This window comes from Suncus etruscus, chromosome 3 (assembly GCF_024139225.1).
Source record: "Suncus etruscus isolate mSunEtr1 chromosome 3, mSunEtr1.pri.cur, whole genome shotgun sequence".
Classification (NCBI taxonomy): domain Eukaryota; kingdom Metazoa; phylum Chordata; class Mammalia; order Eulipotyphla; family Soricidae; genus Suncus; species Suncus etruscus.
The window spans coordinates 13,751,038-13,765,914 of record NC_064850.1 but is presented as its reverse complement, the minus strand read 5'-3'; the positions used below and the strand labels follow the sequence as shown (position 1 = coordinate 13,765,914).

At 52.7% G+C, this 14,877-nt stretch overlaps 1 protein-coding gene across 1 annotated transcript in view; it reads right to left on the bottom strand.

The window, feature by feature from the left end:
* PLEKHD1 (pleckstrin homology and coiled-coil domain containing D1) overlaps window positions 1-14,214 on the bottom strand; it is a 29,398-nt gene extending 15,184 nt beyond the window's left edge. Inside the window, exons 1-5 of the mRNA XM_049770400.1 lie at window positions 13,810-14,214; window positions 1,732-1,825; window positions 1,366-1,455; window positions 1,079-1,155; window positions 372-463 (exon numbers count right to left, since the gene is read on the bottom strand). Coding sequence (XP_049626357.1) covers window positions 372-463; window positions 1,079-1,155; window positions 1,366-1,455; window positions 1,732-1,825; window positions 13,810-13,958 — 502 coding nt within the window. The 5' untranslated portion in view covers window positions 13,959-14,214. The remainder of the gene's footprint in view (window positions 1-371; window positions 464-1,078; window positions 1,156-1,365; window positions 1,456-1,731; window positions 1,826-13,809) is intronic.
* Between the last annotated feature and the right edge of the window lie 663 nt (window positions 14,215-14,877).

Sequence of the window (14,877 nt, the reverse complement as noted above, 5' to 3'; positions counted from 1 at the left end):
AAGAACCCAGGGCCTTGAATACTCCACACACGTGCTCTAGGGCTTGACTAGCTCTTTGTTTCCCCTGGATCATATTTCAGGTAGAATGGAGGCTAGCTTGAAGCATGGTAGGCAGGACCTGAATCGGAACTTCACTCAGGCCATGCCCCCTGCCCATTGCTAGTACAATCCTGGCTCCCTCTGCCTCTGTTCAAAGCACAGCACTGTCTCCACTTCTCAGAACACTGAGGCTAGAAAGGCTAGAGTACCCAAGGACAAAGTTTATAGCTCAGGACTGGGCTGGGTGAAGATCCGGGCTGAACTAGTACTAATGCCTATGTCCCCCCGCACCCCAGTGCCAGGGCTCCCCGTCCATCATCCCACCAGACAACCTAGATACTCCTGTTTCTCCTTGGCCAGCTGCAGCCCCTGGGCCTCCAAGCTTTTGATCATGGCTTCTCCAAGCTGGGCATTCTTCCAAGTCCTGAGGTGGGGGCAGATGGATCCAAGGAAGAGCATGGAAGCAACAGGCAGAAGGAGAGAGGGAAAGAGAACATGTGTGTTTTGTATTGCCCATCCCCATCTTTGCTCCTCTTAAACCCAGCTGCATTCAGTCCAGTTCCCCATGACCTGGGACAGGTGGCCCTCACAGCTCAGGTCTGCTCTTGGAGGCTGGCAGGACCCAGAGAAGACATTGCTTCTGGCTGCTTCCTGGACATGATGCAGGACACCTACTGTGTTCTTGGTTGAACTCACAGCTTGGCCTCATTTACATCAGCAGGAGTTGGACCAGGGTTTCATGTGCAAAGGCCTGGGATGGACTGTGGATCTCACGTGTTGGGCACTTGCCCTGGTTCCAGTTATGGCTCATTGCGAGCTTGGGAAGGTGAAGGGTATAAGGAGGTAGCCAAGGTCACGAGTGATGCCAGACTTGTCCAAATAATTGGGGTACTCAGTCCAGCCAACTGTGACTCCAAACAAAGCTTGTTGGACCCTCAGTGTCTTGCAGGAGACCCTTCAGGTGAACCCCACCCACCCAATGCCCTGCCCATGCAGGCCCCTCAGGCTGTACCCCCATGCCCTGGGGTTCAACACTTACACTTTCCCTGACTCCTGCAGCATCTCCAGCCACTGGGTCTGTTCAAACTCTGACTCAGCAGCCAGCAGCACGTTCCCCTGCCAGAAGGAGCAGCAAGGACCCTGAGTAGCAGCCATGCACCTCCACCCCAAACTCCCTGTCCCCAATGCATGCATAGACATCTCCTCCCAGGCCTGGCCACTGGAGGGGATGCTCCCAAGCCTGGGCGGGGGGTGGGGGTGGGGGTGGGGGGGTGGGGGGGGCAGAGTAGAGAAATCGTGGCCAGGTCTGGGGAGGGTTTTACTCACATGGAAGTCTTGGTGGGAGATTTTCATAGCATAGGGCATGCTGGGTTCCTCCTTGGCCTCTACCAGGCAGCCCCCCAGAGGAATGACACCCTGAGAAAGGACCGAAACAAGCAATCCTGATCCACCATCTTATTACTTTGGGCCTCGGGAAGCCCTGAGAGAAAGTCAGTCTTGCTGAGCCCCAGGCCAGAGCGGGGGACAAGGAAGGTTGTGAGGGCTGGTGGGGGCAGCCCAGGGGGCACAGAACAAGACAGAGAGTTCCAGGAGGGGCTTGTTTTCCATGCTTTGTTAGACCAGAACAAGGCTGTGCCCTCCCCTCCTAAGACACCCCCTTGGGGTCCCCTCCCTGGGGAATGGCCTGCTCACCTTAGGGTGAATATTGAAGTATTTATTGGTTTCAAAGCTCTTCTTTTCACTCTCTGAGTAATAAAGCAGAAAGCTCTCCTTGATGATGAAAAACCTATAGCCAAAGGTGGGGTGGGATGGGGACAACCAGAATAGCAAGGGTGAGTTCTCTGGGGATAAAAATATCTGATGGTACCCTGTACTTACATGGGGGAGCCCCTGAGGACCCCGCTTGGACCATCCTTTCTCTGAGGGGCCAGACCTGTGTTACTCCTGGCTCTGCACTCAGAAACCACTTCTGGCAGTGTTGAGGGGACCATATGGGATGATGGGGGTTGAGCCTGGGTCAAAGAATCCTTATCTACTCAGTCGACATCCATGTCAGTGGCCCATTGGACCTGGCCCACTGCCGGAAGCCAACCCCACTGAGCTCAGCTCTGACATCAGTGGCTACAAGTCATTAAGAGGGCACAGGGTCTTTCCCCTCCAGTCTCTTTAGCTCCCTGAGCCCTAACCTTCCACCCCTGAAGGTGAAGGAGAAGAGTAAACAGATACACCATTGTGAGGGGCCAGACCTGCAGACTCACCATGGACTAGTGTGTTTTGGGCCTGGGAGCCAGGCCTGCAGCTGCAGTGACCATACACTCCCTTACGTCTCCCTGGCATCTAGGTTGGGCATCTAACACTCTGGGGCCCTGAGACTCAGGCTACCAGAGAGGAGACTACCAAGTGCCCATAGGACTCCCTTGGGGGGCAGCTGAGTTGGCTGGTAAGCACTAGCCATATGCTTTCCCATGTAGCCCATCGGCCTTAGCTCCAGGCCAGCTCTGAGCTCCCTACTGCAGCTCGGTCCCACAAGGGATCCTTTGTCCCTACCCCACCTGTTGGTAGAGGCCTTTGGATTGGTCCTCATACTGTCTTCTAATTAGATGTTTCTCAATCGGTTCCTTTGTTTTTTTGTTTTGTTTTGTTTTGTTTTTTTGGGCCACACCTGGCTATCTGCTCAGAAATAGCCCCTGGCAGGCTCGGGGTACCATATGGGACACCGGGATTCAAACCAACCACCTTAGGTCCTGGGTCGGCTGCTTGCAAGGCAAACACCGCTGTGCTATCTCTCTGGCCCCAGTATTTTTTGTTTTGTTTTGTTTTTTTTGGGTCACACCCGACAGCGCTCAGGGGTTACTCTTGGCTCTATGCTCAGAAATTGCTCCTGGCAGACTCAGGGGACCACCGTCCTTCTGCATGAAAGGCAAACACCATACCTCCATGCTATCTCTTCAGTCCCTGGTTTTCTTATTAAAAAGATGTTTCCCCCATTGCCTCCTCATTGGCTTTTTCTCCTCCCCTTGGGGTTGGGCTTAGTTTTTCTCAATAAAGGATGCTTTGGAGACCTGGAGGAGGAGCTGCCATCTTTTTCTTTTTCTTTTTCTTTTTTTTTTTTTTTTTGGTTTTTGGGTCACACCCGGCGGTGCTCAGGGGTTACTCCTGGCTGTCTGCTCAGAAATAGCTCCTGGCAGGCACGGGGGACCATATGGGACACTGGGATTCAAACCAACCACCTTAGGTCCTGGATCGGCTGCTTGCAAGGCAAACATCGCTGTGCTATCTCTCCGGGCCCAGGAGCTGCCATCTTGGCTTGTGGTTCCACATGGTGGAGCGACTGGCTTGTGGGTGAACAGCTTGCAGTGTGAGCTTCTGGCCTGCTATACCTTTCCAGTTGTGTGTGAATTATTTCCTGCATTGGGATTGCTGCTGGACTTGCATCTCTTGTCCTATCCAGACAGGGGGCATGGGAATTCCTCTCTTTCTCTGGGGATTGTGGAACGCACAACCCACCATTCAACACCCACCTCATGTCTGTGCTCTCCCTATTGTGAGAACTGCCTGTTGGGGGCTGGAGAGATAGCATGGAGGTAAAGCATTTGCCTTGCATGCAGAAGGACAGTGGTTCAAATCCCAGCATCCCATATGGTCCCCGGAGCCTACCAGGAGCAATTTCTGAGCATAGAGCCAGGAGTAACCCCTGAGCTGCCGGGTGTGACCCAAAAACCAAATCAAACCAAACAAAAAAAACAACCTGGCCTGTGGCCCCACCCCCCATTCTAACCAGGTAACTTGATCTTACCTGCAAGACCCCGCCTATTCCTGGGAGGAGTCTTGGAAAGGTTAGATAAGGCTTTGACCAGAGAGGATTAAGGTCTTTTGGTCTTTGGTCAGGATGGAGAGGAATTGGCATTTACCTGGATGGAGAGCTATGGCTGAGGGAGAAGCAAGAATGCAGGCTGAATGCGTAAATGGTTAGCAGCCACACCTGTTGGCTAGGGCTGAATAAAGATGTTATCTCTCACTCAACACCTTTCCTTGCCAGGAAAATAGTTAAGAATTTCCTTCCTTCCTTTCTTCCTTCCTTCCATTTTTTCTTCCTTCCTTCCTTCCTTCCTTCCTTCCTTCCTTCCTTCCTTCCTTCCTTCCTTCCTTCCTTCCTTCCTTCCTTCCTTCCTTCCTCCCTCCCTCCCTCCCTCCCTCCCTCGCTTTCTTCCTCTTCCTTCCCTCCCCTGTCTACCTTCCCTTCCTTCCCCCTTCTTCTCTTCTCCCTCCCCTTTCTCCCTTCCTTCTTCTCTCCCTCCCTCCCCTTTCCTCCTTCCATCCTCCTTCATTCCCTCCTTCCACCATTCCTTCCCTCCCCTCCCTTTCTCCTTTCTTTCCTGACTCCCTCCCTTCTTCTTTCACTCCCTCCTTCCCTCCCTTCTTCCCTCCCTCCCCCCTTCCTTCCTTCTTTCCTCCCTCCTTTCTTCCTTCTTTCCTCCCTCCCTTCCTCCTTCCCTCCATTCCTTCCTTTCTTCTCCCTCCTTTCCACCCTTCCTCTCTTCCTTCCATTGATTCTACCCATTGAGCTCTAAAAAAAAAGAAAAAAATAGATGTTATCTCTCGTGAAGCCTGCCTGTGAGTGAGTTCAATACCCGTTGCTTTCCTGGACCCAGACCCGCTGGTTAATGGGGATGGAGCCATGTGGCCGGGGCCTACGAACCAAGGCCTCCATCCACCATCCAAGGCAATCCTAAGGACTGTTTTTCAACACTGGCTGCTCATCTTACGAGGAAGCAATTAGTTGTCCTCTGCGCCCTGTCACCCCCAAGTGTGGTTTGGTCTGTTTCATGGTGAAGGGGCTGAGGGGCTGGAAGGTGGGCCATGCCTCTCCAGTTCTATGAGCCTAGGGAGATGGTCCCACCTGTTTCTTGTCATTATTCTTATGGATGTATTTTTTGGAGGGTGGCACAACCTGTGATGCTCAGGGGTCACTCCTGGAGTAGGGACTCTGGAGATCATATGAAGTAGAGGGGATTAGCTGCATGCCAAGCATGCCAAGCAAGTGCCTTAATTCCTGTTCTATTTCTTCAGCATTTCCTGTTCTTTTGTATAAGGGTTTCATTTTTTTTTTTTTTTTTTGGTTTTTTGGGCCACACCCGTTTGACGCTCAGGGGTTACTCCTGGCTATGCGCTCAGAAGTTGCTCCTGGCTTAGGGGACCATATGGGACACCGGGGGATCAAACTGCGGTCCGTCCTAGGCTAGTGCTGGCAAGGCAGACACCTTACCTCTAGCGCCACCGCCCGGCCCCAGGGTTTCATTTTTTGTTTGTTTTTTGGCCACACGTGGTGATGCTCAGGGTTTAGGATTACTTTAAACGGTGCTCTGGGGATCAAACGCAGAGTCTCCTGTGCTAGGCATGGTCTACGACCTGTATCCCCACCTCCCAGCCTGATTTAGAACCACTCCACTGCCCTTCACGTCCCAGCTAGAGGCCTTGGTACATGCACCTACCTGAGTCTCTATTTTCCTGTAGAAAGGCGATACCAATGCTTTTTGTGAGGAGCAAATAGGGTTGAGCCTGGTACTCTGACAACTTACGTAGGACCAGAGAAGTCTTCCCCTGGTGTGAAGTGTGTGTGTGGGGGAGAGGGCTCTGGTGCCCCTTCCACTGGCTTCTGAAAGCCTGCTCTGGGCATAGCTGCACCCCCAGCTGGAGCACTGCCTACCAGCTGTGACTCTATGGACAGTTGTAGGAGGTCACGAGAACAGAAATTGAACACGCAAGGACTCCAGCTGCTCAGAAGAGGAGGTGCTCCCTGTTGCTTCTGCCCTGTCTACACCATTCAAGGAAGCCACATCGAGAGGGCAGGTGGCCACTTTCATGTCAGGACCCAATAGGTTCCATCCAAGCTCACACCTGCAGCATCAGAACAATGACAGACCTTCTTCCTTCTTGCTCCTCCTTGAGCTCCTCCCCAGTCCTCAAGAGCAGGGACCTAGGACTGGTCCAGGTGAGGAAAAGGGAGACAGTGAGATATCTAGGACCACACTACCCTGGCTTGGGCCAGCTCTTATTTTTTGGGAGGAGGGGGGGCCACACCCGGTGGCACTCAGGGGTTACTCCTGGCTCTGGGCTCAGAAATTGCTCCTGTCAGGCTAAGGGGACCGTATGAGATGCTGGAAATCGAAAAGGGCTCTGTCCGGGGTTGGCCACTTGCAAGGCAGACACTCTACTGCTGTGCTATTGCTCTGGCCCTGGGCCAGCTCTTATTGTTTCTGCACTGCCTGCAGAAGCCCCCCTCTCTAGTAGGAGTGCAAATATTTGTCTCTGGGAGCTGGAAAATGAGGATTCGTGTATTGATTCCTCAAAGAATTGCTGAACTCTCTGCCAGACACCACTCTCAGTGCTGGGGTAGAGCTGTGGGGCTTTCCCTTGGGAAATACGGTGTGGGGAGGCCAACTGAGTTCAAAAGAAATGCTCTGCTCTATACGAATTTGGATCGGAAGGAACATAAAGCAGGTAAAAGACAGGGAAGAACCAGGGAAAAAGAGTTTCAAATAAACAGAGGAGTCAGATAGAAACTGGTTAGGGGCCAGGGATTTAGCTAAATGGAAAAGTACATTCTTTTTTTTTTTTGAAAAGTACATTCTTTATGTGCATGAGATCTGAATTCTATCCCTGGTACCACACCACAGGAAACTTGCATGGCTGATGTTTGAGGAAGGAGAAAAGGTTCCAGCAGAAGAGCTGCCTATGCAAAGGCCCTGGGGTGGAGAATGTGCCTGACTCTAGAAAGACTGAGAGGTAATAATGAGTGTTGCAGAACTGGGACCACAGCATTCAGGCCCTTTAGGGGTCCTATGGGATATGAAACAGACAGCTGATGTTGATTTGAGAACTTATTCCGGTCAGGAATATTGTGCAATGGTTTGGTAGAGAAGATTTCAGGTTTTCATTACTTGTCCTGCACATAGCGTGTGTATTCAGCCTCATGCTCCTCCTCCACTTGGCCCCTGAAAGAGGCAGAGAATGAGGTGAAGGAATGGGGTCATCTCAGGCAGTCTTTGCTCCATATTCAGCCAGACTCTGGCAGGCTGAGGGGTGTGATCCCAGGACCCAACACTGACTGGTTTTGTTTTGTGTGTGTGTGGGGGGTCATACCCTGAGGTGCTCAGGGGTTACTCCCGGCCCTGTACTCAGAAATCACTCCTGGCAGGCTCAGGGGGCCATATGGGATGTCAGGATTCAAACCACCGTCCTTCCTGGATTGGCTATGTGCAAGGCATATGCCCTACCGCTGTGCTATCTCTCCAGCCGCAACGAATAATTTCTGAATGCAGAACCCTGAGCACTTCTGGATATGAACCAAAAAGCAAAATAAATAAATAAATAAATAAATAAATAAATAAATAAATAAATAAATAAATAAAAACTTTAAATTAGGGCCCGGAGAGATAGCACAGTGGCGTTTGCCTTGCAAGCAGCCGATCCAGGACCAAAGGTGGTTGGTTCGAATCCCGGTGATCCATAGGGTCCCCCGTGCCTGCCAGGAGCTATTTCTGAGCAGACAGCCAGGAGTAACCCCTGAGCATCACCGGGTGTGGCCCAAAAACCAAAAAAAAAAAAAAAAAAACAACTTTAAATTAAAAAGAGCACTCCTGGGACCAGAGAGACGGCATTTACATTGCATACAGCAGACCACAGTTCAATTCCCAGCACTCGATATGGTCCTTCAAGCACCATCAAGAGTAAAACTTGAACATAAAGTGAGAGAAACTCAGAGCTGGTGCACTTTGCTGAGAGCATCAGGAGGAGGACTATGGGAGAGGGCAGGATGCAGCAATGGGAAAGGCAAGAAAGAGCACAATGTCCTCCGACTGTAGGCTCTGTTGGTACCTGGGAGGCTCAGTGATCAGGGCAAGGACACCCAGTCTGAAGGTGCTCAGTCCTTGGTGATGGCAGTGCCTCTGCCACCTGCCTCCTTGTTGAACCTGCCCTTCCTCACAGTCTGCCAGATTCACAAATAGCTGGTGTGAGAGGAGAATCCAGGGGGTGCAGAGAAGGGACAGGGGGATGGCAATGAGCCCAGCTCCACAGCTGGCTGGGCAGCAAGGACCACTGAGATGACCAAAGTATCCTGGGAACCAAGGTGCAAGCAGGGACTGAAGGAGGGTAGACATGACACTTCCCCTGTGTCTCCTTGTCCATGCTGGGTACCTACTTGGGCACTTGACCCATACCTCACCCAGATACCTCTTGTCTGGCCTTTAGTCTGAGATGTAGGGGGTCAGCAAAGAATCTACCCTACAAAGTGACCCAGAAACAGTGAAATCTAAGGGTCAGAGAGCTGAAGGATATAAGCACATCAGATGGCAAGCAGAAGGCCTAGGTTGAATCCTCAGCACTACACGATCTCGAGACCCCAAGTCCCTCAGGAACAGCCCCTAAGCACCACTGGGTGTGGCTCAAACAAGCAAATTGTGGCCAGGATTCTTCAAACAATACAGTACAGATGAGTATGGTGTGTAACACAGCTAATGGTGCGGATACAGGGCGAGGAAAGTGAGGCCTTGCAGTTCGGCCTGCCCCTTTGTGTTGGAATAGAGTCAGACCCAGAGCACAATTTAAGGTCCAGGGAGATTTATTTTGTTTTTTTTTTTTTTGATGGTACTCAGGCCTTACTCCTGGCTCTGCACTTGGGATTAACTCCTGGCAGGCTTAGTGGGACCATATAGGAAGCCAGGGATGGAACCCAAGCCAGCTGCAAGGACTCTGTCCACTATTTCTCTGGCCGGGTCCAAGTAAAAATATTCACCCCAGTGTAGATGAGACACTGGCGTATCTGGGGCCAGAATTCAGAGATCCAGCCTGTAAACCTTGGGGTCCCTTTTCACCTCTGCTTCAGCAGGGAAAGAAGAAAGGATGGACCATACCCAAGTTTTGGATGTGAGGAGACCAAGTTGCCTGCAAGTATTGTGTCTGGGGTCTGGCTGCTGTTCAGATTCCCTTTCAAACAGAACCTGGATAGCCACTGAGGCAACTGAGTGGGCGTGGCCTCTTCACCTGTCCTAGGTGAGTCACTCTTCGACCCAATGAAGTTTGACAAAAGGAATCAGTTTGTTTTACAGTGGCTGTGTCATCCAGAGTGAAGCCAACCACTTAAGGGGGGTGGTTGGGAGTGAGGGATCCTAAGAGTTCCCTCCACTCACTCAAGCTGCCTCTAAATGCTCAGAGAACCATTACTGATTGGGCCAGTTGGGGCAGGAGAACAGGCAGACATGGGGGCACCTTGCAGAGTCAGGTGTGAACACTTCTCTGGGAAACAGGAAGAAGGACCTGGGTATTAGAGTTAGGCTGAGTCTGGTTGGTGCCTGAGTAAACCCAGTGCTTCGGGGAAGTACAATATCACAGGATCCCCTCTAGGAAGTGATGCTCCAAGGTGGGTCACCCTCTCAGACCCACATCTCTGCAGAAAGACAGACTTCCCAGGGCTGGAAAGACAGGTAGGGCACTTGCCTTATATGCCACTGACCCCAGTTCCATTCTGAGCACCAGCAGGAATGATCCCGGAGCACATATCCAGGAGTAGCTTCTGACTCCTGAATGACTCCTGAATTCAGCTTCTGACAGCTGAATGTGGCCTCAAACTCCTCCTCAAAGAAAAGTTCTCCCCAAAACGTCATGAACATGTGCCCACCACTTACCCAGACCTCCTCTCTGCCCTTGGTAGGCTGCGGCCTAAGCTGTGACCTCCGTGGCCCTGGGCAGACAATGTTAGGTCCCTGAGGTGGGGTCCCCAAAAGTGAACGATCGGTGGATTGGGCTCCAGAAATGAGGAACAAGTATGAGCCCCTCCCCCAGGATCCTGGAGGATTTGGAAGGGACTAGAATACAGACTCTCCATGAATACAGAGTGAGCTCCACAGGCAGCTGGAGCAGACAGTGTTCAGAGGGCAGGCTGGGCCCCTCAGACTGGGGAGCACAGATCCCCCTCTTGCCTCTTTCCCTTTCTCTTATCTCTCAAGCCATGTTTGTTGTCCAAAAAAGCAGAGTTGGGGGCACCTCAAGGTCATCTCCCTGCTCCAGGAAGGGCAGGGCCACTGGGGCAGGCAGCTGAAGGCACAAGTCCTATGACAGAGACTGAGTAAAAGGTTTTCTAGAATGCCACTGGCTGCCAAAGAACTTCCATCCTGCCCATTGGCTATTCTGCAGCCCGAGTTCTTGCAGGCCCCCTCCCCGCAGGCACCCGCCCAGGTATCGATCAGCCTAATGGCCGGGCTCTGTGGTGGCTTGCCCAGAGGCCCCCTCCCCAAGCTTTCCTGTGGCCACTAATGAACTGAGGCCCTAGACTCTAGGGCCTAGAGGCACCATCTCACAAATGGGGAACTGGGCCCAGGGGGCCCTGCTGGGAAGTGAGGGAGCATCCTGTCTCCCTCTATAGCCAGACCTCTCTGGCAGGCTCTGACATCGATCCAAGATTCATCATTCACTGTGTGTGTGTGTGTGTGTGTGTGTGTGTGTGTGTGTGTGTGTGTGTGTTTCTAGAACCATGCATGCCGACTGAGACCACAGTAGCTGAAATGTTAGCTGTTTCAGGTATGGGGTCTTGCTTTGTGGTACACCCAGAATTCTTATTTTTGGGCCACACGTGGTGGTGCCTGGGGGGTGGGCTACACGCAGATCAGCACTCAAGTATCACTCTAGAGGTGCTTGGGCGATGCTGTGGTGATAGGAAGGAAAACCAGGGCTCCAGCATGCAAAGGCTCAGACTTTGAGCCTTCTATCCAGAGCTAGCCCCCAAATTCTTTCTTTTTCTTGTTCATTTTGCTTTTTTTTTTTTTTTTTTTAAGCCCTAGCACTACTCAAATCTTACTCCTCCTGGCTCTGTGCTCAGGGAACCACTCCTGGCAGGGCTCAGGGGACCATATGGGACCTTACTGGGGGAGCAAACCTGGATTGGCTGCCTGCAAGGCAAACACCCTAACTTCTGTACTATTGTTCTGCACCCCAAATTCTTGCAAAAGAAGGGAACCATCACCTTGTATGAGTGTTGGGGGCTTGGCCTGAAGGAGTACTCATAGGGCATGTTCACTGTTCTGACTCCAAATGACTTTGCCTGGTTGTGGGAAAGAGATTTGGTGGGTGGAGTGCTTAAGATATCCAAGCTTCTCTTGGCTTTCATATCATGCTTTTAGCTTCCTGGCCTTTGTCCTATGCACTTTCTCAGCTCTGGAATCAACTGTGCAGAAAAAAAAAGACTCTACTCCTGAGGGTCCTCAGAGGACATGTCCTGGAGACCATATGCTCCTGGCCTTGACTATGGTTACAATCATAGTCATAATAATAAGCATGAGCCAGGATCCCATCAAGGCCAGCAGCCAGGCCAGGGGAGCGTGCAGGAGCCCTGAGCAGCACAGGGGAATTGAGGGACATTCCGCTAATGGTCTGGAATACACAAGAGGCCTTCATACCCTGGGAAGATACTAAGCTGCAGAACTGCGGACCACACAGTCCTAGAAGGCCCTCCCCAGCACCCCTTTGGGGATCAGAAAGCAACAGGGTTTGAAATCAAGGAGCCACTGTTGGAGATGCAGCAGCAGGATCACAGGTGGGACCAGAGACACCAGCTCCATCTGCTCTGGCTCTGGGAGATGCGGCCCATTAGTCATCAAAATAGAATGCCAGTGGGGTCAGAGAGATAGCACAGTGGCGTTTGCCTTGCAAGCAGCCGACCCAGGACCTAAGGTGGTTGGTTCGAATCCTGGCGTCCCATATGGTCCCCCGTGCCTGCCAGGAGCTATTTCTGAGCAGACAGCCAGGAGTAATCCCTGAGCACCGCTGGGTGTGACCAAAAACCAAAAACCAACAACAACAACAAAACAACAACAACAATAACAAAACAAAATAGAACGCCAGTGCTGGCATCACCCTGGGCCCTGGGGTGTGGGTATCCCCTCCCTCAACTTCTTATTTATCCCACCTGAATGATCAGAACGGGTAGAGGAGTCTGCATGGAAGGAAAGAGGGGATAAGGAGTTAGAGAAGTGTGAGAGAGGCGAATGGCAGAAGCGAGAGAATTGGTGGAAGTGAGAATTAAAGAGATTCAACAGAGAGAGATTTAGTATCAGCAATTCGGCAACAGATTCAGCAGCAGTAGTATCAGCAAAGGGAGTTAGTCAGCCTGGAAGCCAGTTAGGAAGCCTGGAAAAAGCATCTGAAAGGGAGACAGAGGCAGAGAGAGCCAGAAGGAGGAGAGAAGTAGCTGCTTGGAAAAGTAGCTAGGAGAAAAGCTGCTAGGAGAAGTAGCTGCTGGTATAGAGGCCATGTGAGGAGATATACATGGTGGTAGAGACGGAAATAAAGCTGGCTGACTCCTGAAACTTCATCTGACTGATTTTGGGAATCTCTCCGCCCTCACCCTGCAACCTTCAGACCTGCCAGGCTGTAGGGGCTGCAGGAACCTAGTCAAGCCCAGAAAGTCCTCACCATCCCCCTACCAACAATAGGACTCATTCATTTATATTAAGACAACATTTGGGCTCTCTGAGTGGCCCCAATCTCTTGCTCAGAGCAGATGCTCCCTGAGGCAGGAAGGGGACCTCTCCACAAGCATCTTGCAAGGTCTCCATCTAAGGAGTCTGAATCTACAGACTGTTCCAGCTCAGTCTCTCAGACTTGAGGCTGGTTTGAGGGTGAAAACTGCCCAGAAGTTACCCACACATCACACCTGGCACCAGATACCCAAGCTCCCTTCCAGGACAAGGCTATGTATAGCCCCTTCCACACATCGGCTCCACTCTTCCTTTTAAGTGAGCTTGGTCTGGGAGATCCTGCTGTCTAGGGGACCCAGAACTGGTTGAAAGACTTTCTGGAGGAGCCCACGCCCCACCGCCATACACACACACACACACACACACACACACACACACACACACACACACACACACACACACACACAAGAAAACATGAGTCCCCACCCCTAGAACAGAACCCATCACTCATCCTGCAGGACGATGAATTCCTACACCCAGCCCCCATCTCCACCTCGGGTTGGCACCCCTCTTCTGGCCTCTGTGCCTTCAGAAGAGAAGGCCTCTATGCAGAAGCTTTGGTCCAGATTTAAAAAAAATACATATTTCTGGGGACAGAAAGGTTGCCAAAGCTCGGCTGCCAGAAAGTCACAGATCCTTCCAGCGGCTTCTCTCTGCGGTTCATGTCTTGCAGAAGTGGACTGTGAGTGCAGAGCTAGGAGAAAGCTTTGAATGCAAGTAGAGGTGTCACTCATCTCAAAACTCAAAAGAATAACTCAGGGCCCAGCTCATTCAACGCTGTGGATTGGGGGATGGAGATGGGATCTAGGCTGCTCTCTGGCTGGTGTGTGTGTGTGTGTGTGTGTGTGTGTGTGTGTGTGTGTGTGTGTGTTAATGTATTAATGGGGGTGCTCCTGAAGTAGGTGGCATTAGCAGTGGGGTCCCAGAAGTATAGGAGGGCCTTCTCCCTTTTCTGCAGAATCTGGCTCAGCTTGGCTCAGCTGTAGTCCCCCCCCCCCCCCCCGGGCTATTCTCTACAGCCCTCAGCCAACGCCCCAACTCTGCCTGAGAGAATTCACCCAACTTTCCCCCAGGCTGCTGGTCCCTTCCTGGCTCCATCAGCCCCTGGTGGACAGACCAGCCGAGGGCAGCTGAGAGGGAAATAAAAACGGGATGAGGCCAAGGTCACAAAAGCTGAGAGTCCCAAGGGGACCCAAGGTGGATGAAGGGTGTGTTTGGGGGTCTTAGGCGCACTCACCTCCGGGACCACTTTGCCGATGACCTCCCGAAGGGCCGCTTCCACAGCACTCCGTACAGCTGCACTTTGGTGCTGATGTCCAGGGCGTCGGGGTCGGCCTGCTCCAGAGACGGCGAGGGTGACACCGAGTTGGATTTGGAGGTGAACATCCTTCCTCGGCTGGGTTGGCTGCCACCCACCACCACCACCACCACCCCCTGCCCGGGACCAGGCGCGGGTGGGCTTCTCGGGGCGCTGTCGGGGCGCGTCCCGGCGGCTCCGTGGCCTGGATCTGCTGCGTCGGAGCGCGCGGGGACTTGGAGAGGTTGGGGTGCGGAGTGCGCGCCTTGGGGGCTCACTGCCGGGCAGCTCCCGCCCGGGATGACAGCGGGCCGGGCAAGCAGGGCAGGATAGAAACTCCTCCAGCCCTTGGCATCGCCCTCCCCTCCCGCTGGAGCCCCAATTCTAAGGGCCCCGATTGGCTAGGGGGGTGCAGGTGAGCGCGCCAGGCCCGCCGCGCGCCAATCAGCGCATCCTCCGGCCGCAGAGCCTGGCTCCCGTGCCAGAAGGTCCCCACGGGGCGCCGGCAGCGGGGACGGCTGGGCGGCTGCTGCACCCCGGTTCCCCGATTCCGGATTGCTGCTGCTGGCACGCAGGGGTTCCCAGGGAACCTGCTCCAACTGTTCTTCTGGAATGCTTTGGTGCCACTCCTGCAGAATCTCTCCTTTTGTACCGGAGCGAGGGTCTGGGGACAGTCACCCATCAGGGAGCATCCTTGTGTAGCATGAAATAATTAACGATGGGGCTGGATGGCGGTGGATGGAGGCCTTTGTGCTTAGGCCCCAGCCACGTGGCTTCATCCCCCATCCAGCTGGCAAGTTTCAGGCCCAGGTAGTCGGCGTAATCAAGACTCACTCACACGCAGGCTTCAGGAAGAATCATCTTTATTTATGCCCTAGCCACCACAGGTGTGTGGCCTATGTTAACCTTTTAAGCATTCAGCTATATTTTGCTAGCCCTGCATCTTATCTCCTGTTAGCCATTTTCCCTTTGGGCTCCATGCGGCCCAAAGATCCAAAAGCCAGGAAG